The sequence below is a fragment of the Lycium ferocissimum genome, chromosome 3, assembly GCF_029784015.1.
Source record: "Lycium ferocissimum isolate CSIRO_LF1 chromosome 3, AGI_CSIRO_Lferr_CH_V1, whole genome shotgun sequence".
Taxonomy (NCBI): Eukaryota; Viridiplantae; Streptophyta; class Magnoliopsida; order Solanales; family Solanaceae; genus Lycium; species Lycium ferocissimum.
Window position 1 is genome coordinate 16,357,703 of NC_081344.1, and position 9,721 is coordinate 16,367,423.

The following is a 9,721-nucleotide window of genomic DNA, read 5'->3' on the forward strand; positions in this document are numbered from 1 at the left end:
ACTTATGTTTAATATTATGACTTACTATATTTTACAAAAGCTCATTATGCATTTCACGTTATATTTCCGCTCATGTATGCCTCATGATGATTCAGCAAGCCATGTGGTTCGCTCGGTCACATGTAGTCAGGCACCGAGTGCGGTGTTACGCCCAGGTCATGGTTTGGGGTGTGACAGAATCAATACAGTGTTCGGGTAAAAGAGAATACCAAATTAAGGGCCCTTTAGCTAATGTCTCGCCGAACTGCTTGATTAAGACCGATTGACCTCATTTGATTTCAATTCATTTCCCTTGACAACCATGGTGTAGGCCGTTATGTGCTTCTGCAGATTTGTCGTCCCGTCATACTTAGGGATGTCCGGCATCATAAATCTCTTTGGAGAAACTCCAGGGCAACTTCTGGTTTGTAAGTGAACTGAATATACTTTTTCTCATCCGAACCCTCAAGGACCGGCAGATCCCTCGGGATTTGATCCATACGGGCGTGAAACTCCTTTTTGTTCTTTTACGCTTCCTTAACGCTTTTATTCATCTTATCAGTGATGTCTTTCATAAATTGCGCACGTGTGCCCGAAAAAGATCATCTGGGACGGACTCGCTCCCGGATGGGTCTTCATTTCCAATGGTTCTACCCTCCATTCGGTTTCCACTGGGTGTATTATTTTTGACAGTTGGTGTCCGAGGTGTCCTTCTAGGCCTTCTGACTCCGACGTTTGGGTTGCTAGATAGTGCTGAGATACTTTGCCTCATGAATTCCATCTCTTCCATCATTTACCGTTGCTGCTCCCTCACAATCTGTATTGCTTCTTCGGGTGTTTCGTCAGCAGGCGTTGTTTCCTCTGTAACCCGTTGATTTAGACCGTTTCCCTGAGAAGTTGCTCCATTGTTGTTTCCGGTAATGAGATGAGTTTGGTCATAAGTAGTGTTTGTCATATATACATCAGTTGAATCTAACAGCAAGATCTGAAGAGAATTAGTGTAATTGACAGGGTCACAATGATACCACAATTGTCCTGGCCCCACGGTGGGCGCCAAACTGCTTACCAGTAGATTTGTATAGTTGAATTTATAGATGTGGTCAAGGACACGTGAATCAATATGATCAAAATAATAAGATAATATGTAAAATTAAGCAAGATAATTATAAAGAAAGCTAAAGGAATTTAAAGTAATAGCCTGAGCCTTGACGAAATGATGAGCTAGAGTATCCGAGCAAGCTATATGTCAAAGCCTTCTTAAGAACAATCAAGATCAAGAATTAAGAAATTGCTTTAAGAGTATTTGTTTTCTATTGATTTCAGATCCCTGATAATAGAATGAGAACCTACATTTATACTAGAGCTATGGGGTGCATGATCCACAAATCATGCCCCGTAATTACCAATATTAATGTTGCAATAAAAGATAAGTAAGAGGTGATAAAGGATAATAAGAGGCAATAAAGGCCGGAAGAATCTTGGGGTCTTATGTAATGGTTGTGCATTGAATGACGTTTGATCGGTGAATTGACATGCTTCTTTGGGCCCCTTATAGTTTCTGTCTCCAGTAGCGGTTACCAAATTATTTATCCGGAAAGTCGTATCCTTTCCCGAATTCCTTCGCTTGCTGACTCGAATCTGACCTGTCACCATCGCCACACATCATCTCTTGATACATCCATTTGGTGTCTACGAATTTTGCCCTATACAAAAATATTAAAGCAACCGTATATAGCTGCAGCTATTTAGATTGCACTACCTAACGCACTGTACATGTATCTTCTATTTTGTTGTCTTTCGATCTGGAATGAATTATTATACTTTGTCACATAAAGCAAGTGGACCATAAGCACACTAAAATGAACATTAAAAGCAATAGTGGCGGTCCCATTTTGAGAGCACTTTTGCAAAAGTAGGAATCTGTTTTTGTAGTGGGTTCTTTTTACTTTTAGAACAGGTGACAATGAAAGTTACACCCAGAGTTTAGGTGAGCAAACACGATCCTTGCAAGTTGGATGTTGTTAGAAGTTATATTGATGACAATTAACCAGTTAAAACATTGATATTTGGAATATATTAGTACTGTACTCATATATTTCCTTTTATATAACGCTTTCTCTTTCCAGTCCGTTTTGAAAAACACATATTTCTGTCATTCTATTTCTGAATTTTTTTTAATATTAAATATTTCATTTTACCCCTTAAATGAATACATGTTCTTATAATCATAATGTCATAGCTAAGATTACTTTTGATATGTGCCGAAAGTTCAAAGGGAGCATATGTTTTATCTGAAAACTTTTGATCCTTATAATCGAAATCACGAGACAATTTCTTCTTCCTCTAAATACGAGTATGAAACCTGAATGAACTTCTTGCAACTTTTGAACGCAGCGAACCGTTTTGAAACCTTGGTTATGGTATCTCACAATAATATAAATTATTGTCATAACTATATTTATTTCTCGCCTGATCATGAAAATAAATTTACTCAACATGCTATCAAATTACACGAACATTAGAATGAAAAAAGAAAAAGAAAAAAAAAACGTACATACGAGAAAATTTAGAAGAAAAAAAGACAAAACAAAACAAAATTAGCAATTCCATGGCCGGCCAACATACATAACACTCAATAATGCATTACTACAACATTATACTCAACAATAGCATCACCATTATTCCTCAAAACATACGTCTTTGCAGTCGCGACACCTCTAGCTAGCCTGAAAACACCCGAACCACCAACAATCGGCATCTCTCGATATTCATTCAAAACCGTGTTACGTCCCAAAAGACTAAGTGTACTACCATTATATTTTCCATGTGTAAACACAAAATTAAGACCCATCAATAAACTAAATTCATCAAGAGAAGCTGCACCCACAATTCCTTGAGCTCGACCAATAGTCGTTGAATTGACCTCAGGTCCAGTTGTCAATCGATCGTCTAACACTGCCAACAGGCCAAAACTCGTAGGCGAATGTGACGTGGAATTGGCCTTGGCAATTGGTACAGCAGTTGGGTTTTTGCCACTAACTATATCGTGAAAGTAGAAGTGAAGTTTGGTCATTTTTGGTTTTGCATGGGCAAGATTTTGGAACCATTGGTCTACTGCTTTAGGTCCTTGAGCAATAGTGCAATGTGCTACTGGAATTGACAATAACATGGCAATAGTAACAGAGCAAAGCAATAGAATTGAGTTTAGCTTTCCCATGTCTTTGTTTGTGTGTTTGATTTCTCTGGAATTTTATGTGTCGTCAATAAATATATAGAGAGGGGGAGGATGACTTTAGAAAGAAAAAAATGGAGTTAGTTTCTTGCTTTCCCATTTCGTGGGAGTTGTTGGACGTCAAGTTTGACTCTTCTATTTCTTTTGTGTGGTTGCAGTGCGCCACATGCTTTCCTCGAAGAACCTAAAATTCCAGCCTAATGTGTTTGGTAAAAGTTTCGTGGCTTATATTTTGGAATAAAAATATTTTTTTGATATTGGTTGGGAAGTGAATAATATATTTGGGGAAAACATTTATTACTGTATGAATTATCATAAGTTAGCAAATCATGCTTTGATAAAAATCTGAAGTACGAAGAATTGATGATAACATTTACGTGTTCGATTAGTAGAGTATGAGTCAAAATAGCTGTAAAGAAAAATGATTATTCCACCTAAAAATGAAAATAAAATTATTGATTCCCTTTTAGCGAACTATATTTTCCGACATTAAAAAATAATTTCTGAAAAACGTTTTCTATCGTACTAAACACGCGTCAAAGTCTCCGGTCCAAGTGTTAGAATTGTTGGGTACCACACCATCATCAAACGATATGGTTCAGCATATGGATGCTCCTCCCTTAATCGAAGGTTTCGGGTCGAGCTATGCATATGAAATTTTTTTTGGAAGGAAGCCACGGCAACAAATGTGATATTTAACCATAAAATTTTAAGCTACGGTCGAAAACCTGTCACTAATTATGAACTTTTCGTGACAAAAATTATATTTCGTAGTCAAATGCATGAGTCACATACTTTTAGTGACAAAAGCCTTCATAGCTATTGTTTTGTCTACAAAGCTTTCCCACCAAAAAAGTGAATTGGCGCTAATTATCGGGTACTTTTAGCCATGAATTTGAGAATATTGGTGACGATCAGTTTCGTAGCTAATTTGATGTCAATTTGTGACAAACTGTTATTTGTCTTTAAATTGCTTTAAGTTTGGGTACTAAAATGTTTCGTCACTAAAAGTATGTAATCAAATTAGCGACACAATAGTATTTGTAGTGAAATAGTGTAAATTTCGGGATCTTTTCGCCACGAACTTGAGGATATTGGTGACGATCAGTTTCATCGCTAATTTTTTTGACAATTTGTGACAAACAATTATTTGTCTTTAAATTTGTTTAAGTTTGAATACGAAAAGGTTTCGTCAATAAAAGTATGTAATCAAATTAGCGACATAATAATATTTGTAGTGAAATGGTGTAAATTTTGGAGCCAATTATCGGGTAATTATAGCCACGAAGCTGAGGATATTGGTGACTATCAATTTAGTCTCCAATTTTGTTGACACTTTGTGACAAACCATTATTCGTCTTTAAACTCGTTTACGTTTGGATACGAAAAGTTTTCCTCACTAAAAGTATGCAATCAAATTAGCGACATAATAATATTTCTCAACAAATTATGTAAACTTTGGCGCCAATTATCAGGTAATTTTAAGCACTAATTTGAGGATATTAGTGAGGATCAGTTTCGTCGCCAATTTTGATGACAATTTGTGACAACCTATTATTTGTCTTTAAATTCGTTTAAGTTTGGATACGAAAAGTTTTCTCACTAAAAGTATGCAATCAAATTAGCGACATAATAACATTTCTAGTAAACTTTGGCGCCAATTATCGGGTAACTTTGGCCACGGATTTGAGGATATTGGTTACGATTAGCTTCGTCGCTAATTTTATTGACAATTTGTAACAAATCATTATTTGTCTTCAAATTCGTTTAAATTTGGATAGGAAAAAATGTTGTCACTAAAAGTATGTAATCAAAATTAGCGGCATAATAATATTTGCCCCAAAAGAAACCAAGTGAAAACAAGTCAAAAAGAGGCCAAATTGAAGAAAATGAAAAAAGTCGGCAAAAATTCCAAAGGCTAAAATCCCAAAACGGCCAGATCTGCAAATCTGAAACTTTGCGGTTTGTTTTTGTTACATCCTGTGCTTTTTTATGTTGCATTTGTCGTAAGTTAATCGACATAAGTTCAAGGACAAGATCATTTTTGAGGATATAAGTATTTATGATATGTTTGACAAGCGATAAGTAAGTGTTGTGAATGTTAGAGGTTAACCGAATCGAAGAGTATAAGTTCTATCGATGAAATACCCTGCATTTTCGGGCTATGATATGAACCGCTCAACATATATAAGTAAACCTGAGACCCGAAGAATTTTGGTCATATTCAAATATGCAAATAAAGAGCGTGGTGAATAAAAGGATGAAGTCCCGAAATGATTTAAGACTTAAGATTGTGTCGACGGTGATTGGAAATTAATTTTGTATGTGCCAAAAGAGGCTATGAACTAGTGCCACATTACATGGCTATGGTAATGAGTATACTAAGTGTTGAATGATTGTTATTTAAGTAAATTGAAATCAAAAAATTAATTATTCATATAATTAATTAAGAGGCGGGATTGTAGTGGGAGTAGGTAAATTATTTGGGATTGTTTGATATATTTTGGGGACATACCCATGTGATCATGATATGTGGCAGCAACTTACTATTCATTACATTAGTGGTGCACCTTGGTGATTAATACCAAGGTATGCACCATAGAGCCACACGTGTAAAGCCAAAAAGGATAATTATATTTTCTTTAACAAGAAGCAATGTGGTTCAATACCTCTAAGAGCAACGACGTGTACATGGTAAAACAATAGCATTTTCTTCACATCAACCAAGAAAAATTTAGTTCTTCTCAAGAACAACATACGGGTTTTGCTCATCACTTCGATTTAGTTGTCCGTTTTATTCTATTATTGAATCCAGGCTTTCTTCGAACTGAATTAAAGTGGAAAAAGAGTATTTCTTAGTGTATAAGTTAAGAATTCTCCTCTCCTAAATATATTTAAATTCGTCCAGATCATAACTAAATTGTTGGATGAGAAATATGCAATTAATAGCAGGGAATCGTGTTTTGATGTTGTTGTATGGACTGTTTGGTAATTTTTTAAGTGGTGTTGTGGCTGGAATTTGGTGGATTTGGTATGGTTATGGTTTTTTTAATTTGAAGGAAGAAAGTATATAGTGTCATTGTATATAAGTGTATATCCGAATGGTACGGGTATATCTTTGCATTGTTGGTGATTTGAGTCTAAGAAAGATCGGAAGAGGTTGTAGTTGCATTTTGGTCTTGTTGATTGTATTGTGATGGTCATGAAATAGGAGAAATGTTGTCCGTTTCATTTTAAAATCGAATTATCATATGATATGCGTGATATACTAGCATCATCTAACTTCATATACGCATTCCATTGTTATAGGATTGGCATAAACGTTATGACGAGTTTGTTGTTGGTTCATATTGGCGACTTGAGGTATGTAATGGTTGTCCCTTCTTTTCTTGGCATGATCCGTAGATAATAAGTGCTTATCGAATATTAAAGAAAGAGAACTATTGTTTAGAGCTGTCATAGAGGTGTAACGTTTCTAGATGTGGTATTGTATCTTCCGAGGGATTTCTATCCGCTCCTTAGTTCATTGTTATAGAAGAGTCAGAAAGAGATATGTTGACATCTCCATATATTTCAGTTTACACATGATATACAACATGATATTTACATATAAATATTTTTCTTTAGCCTGGCCACTTGGTCAGTGAGATATTTTCTTTAGCCTGGCCACTTGGTCAGTGAGACATTTTATTTAGCCAGGCCACTTGGTCAGTGAGACATTTTATTTAGCCTAGCCTCTTGGTCAGTGAGACAGTATTGTCTGGCCGACGGGTCAGTGAGACAGATTTTCCTAGCTGACGGGTCAGTGAGATTTTACAATTGCCTGGCCACTTGGTCAGTGAGATATATGATAGTATTGTATTGCATTTCATACGAGAGAGGTCAGGTGATACATTCAGTCATTCTTTGGCCTCCAAATTATTACGTTTTCAGTTCAGTTTCAGTTATCTATTGCCTGACATACTCGGTACATTATTTCGTACTGATGTTCCTTTTGTCGGGGGGGAGGGGGGTGGGGGGCTGCATTCATGCCTGCAGGTATAGATAGACATACCGATAGACCTCCCCATTAGGCAGGACCTGATACCAGCTGATCGGTGAGCTCCTTCTATTCGGAGTTGCCAGATCTTTTGGAGTCTTTCTTTTGTGACTACAGATTGGATGAGTAGGCTGGGGCCCTGTCTCGACAATGATACAGTTATGCTTTCCTTAGAGGCTTCTAGACGAGTCCTGTATATAGTGTGTCAGTGTGACAGCCTTGCCGACTTGTATATGTCTATTTTGGTACTGTTACCTTTGTGCGATCGTAGTAGCCTCATTGGCTTGCCCAGTTGTATGTATATGTTTTGGGTGTGTATGCCCAGTTCAGATGAGATAGCCAGTGTTTATATATATCCAGATTGTGGCCTTGCTGGCTTATTAGTATTGTCTGTGTGCAGGTAGGCCCTGCCGGCCTAAGTTGAGGGCTACCCCTCCAGAGTTGCAGATTCATAGTGGTTCACTCGGGCTGAGTGTGGAACCAGGTGCTGGCCACGCCTCTCCAGATTTGGGGCGTGACAAACTTGGTAGTAGAGCAATTCCGTCCTAGGAAATCTACAAGCCGTGTCTAGTAAGATCTTGTTTATAAGTGTGTTGTGCACCACATTATATAAACATGAAGCTACGGGGCATTTAGGAGTTTGTTACCTTCTTTCAAATTCAAATCGTGTCGAAGAGCTGAGTCATTAGAGTTTGAGTTAGGATTTATGTTTGCTATTGATAAACAAAGATGCTTGTAATCAGAAAGATTACAACTAATACATCAGCAGGTAAGAGCACTAGCAGAGAGAGTTCTAAATGATTTGGCAAATTTGAGGTCCTATCAGGATGTGTATATCGGATGAGCAAATTTCATACTTAAGACCCTAAGATGGGGGTATCTAACGCACCTTCCGAATAAGAGGCTATGAGAGTATCAGAAGGTAAAAGTATAAGCTTCAGCAGGCAAAAGAGGTAAGGAACTATAAGCATTGTGAGTCCCCTTCTAACTGTAATAGAGGTACGTACAATTAGCTGCACCTATTTTAGATATGCTTCACGAGAACTAACAGATATACCTTAAGAGAAGGACAGGATTTTAGGATCTAGTTGGGGTTAGAGTGACCCCAAACTGTGGACATATTATTAGTACTGGGTGACATTTTTGAGTGATATTGTGAACGTGATAAACATTCCTGTTACGAGGCGCTAGGGTGGTGTACTCTAGAACAGTACAGTCAGATATGATTACCAAATTATTGAAGCTAGGTGTTTGAATCCTAGAAGGGATAAGTACTAATCTTAGTTAGTTCCCGTTCCCAGTAAAGGAAAATATTGGGTGTCCAGAAGAACAAAGTGGGATGAAACGTGGGGAGCTAAAGGTGATAGAGTGCCTTGTTGAAGTTTTTAGAATAAAGTAAGAGACGGGACCAGTAGTAAGAGGATAATAGGAGGATAAGTGAAGCGTCACGAGTAAAATCAGATAAATCGGCGTATAATGGTACGTCAGAATGTGGCAGGATGACGAAGTTCGTGGCCAAGTACATGAGGAGACAAGAGAAAATGGATCTTGAGGTCATAAGAGAGCATAAGCCATACGGTTATACCCATATTTCGAGAAACGAATTGGAGACTCCAGCAAGATTATCGGAAGGCTAAGTTAGATTCCCAGGGTAACAAAAATCAGTATGGGCTAGTAAACAAGATAACCACACAGGAATTAGGAACCTGAGGGATTTCAATAATTCTTGGCGTCGAGAGAATTACAGAGACCGCGTTCCAGAGATAATAAAATGGGCGACAGAAGAGTAACCTTTAAAGGTCAATGAAAATGTGACAAGACGCCGAAAATAAAGAGGTAAAACATCTAAAAGTAAAACTCCAGAGCGTTAAATGTTAGTATTCCCCTGAAGGGCAGAAGATAGTGTGATATGGTATTAAGCCGGGATTAAGTGTCCATCTAAATATAGAATGGTGAGAAAGAATGTATCAAAAAGGGAAACGAATGAGGTTATATTTAGCCAGACCCTATAGATAAAAGTAGAATATATAGAAGGTTAACTGAAGCATAAATATGAGAGCGGATCGAAAAATGGTTAGTAGTCGATTTATGAGGAGCCTAGTTATGGCTAAACAAGAGTCCACGGGTAAATCATCAGATTATGCGGAATAGCATACTGAACCCCAGCATATGAAATTCAATCTCGCAAATAAGATCACATTCCTCGGGAAGTATTTATATAGGAGTTGTATTAGATGAGTGTATAGAAGTAGAGGAGAATGCTACTGGACCTACAGAAGAGGCAGACAATTAGAATTTGAGTTCAAAAGTAACCCTATAAGCATAAGGGCACAAATGTAAGAAACTAAGGCTAATTATAGGCGAGAAGAATCATTGAGAATTCTGTCAGGTATACGAAACAATGGACCACAGTTTTACAAATATCAGAGGGTCTACTACAATGAAAGACTAGCCGAGAAAATAAGAGGGAA

General features: G+C 37.3%; 1 protein-coding gene across 1 annotated transcript; it reads right to left on the bottom strand.

Moving 5' to 3' along the window:
• Positions 1-2,559: 2,559 nt before the first annotated feature.
• On the bottom strand, positions 2,560-3,366 carry LOC132050985 (dirigent protein 22-like). The gene has a single exon (XM_059442300.1). The coding sequence runs from the start codon at positions 3,194-3,196 to the stop codon at positions 2,612-2,614; it is 585 nt and encodes a 194-aa protein (XP_059298283.1). The 5' UTR covers positions 3,197-3,366; the 3' UTR covers positions 2,560-2,611.
• Between the last annotated feature and the right edge of the window lie 6,355 nt (positions 3,367-9,721).

Bases quoted from the DNA above. Each gene is read 5' to 3' on its own strand.
- LOC132050985 (XM_059442300.1), bottom strand. From the start codon at position 3,196: ATGGGAAAGCTAAACTCAATTCTATTGCTTTGCTCTGTTACTATTGCC.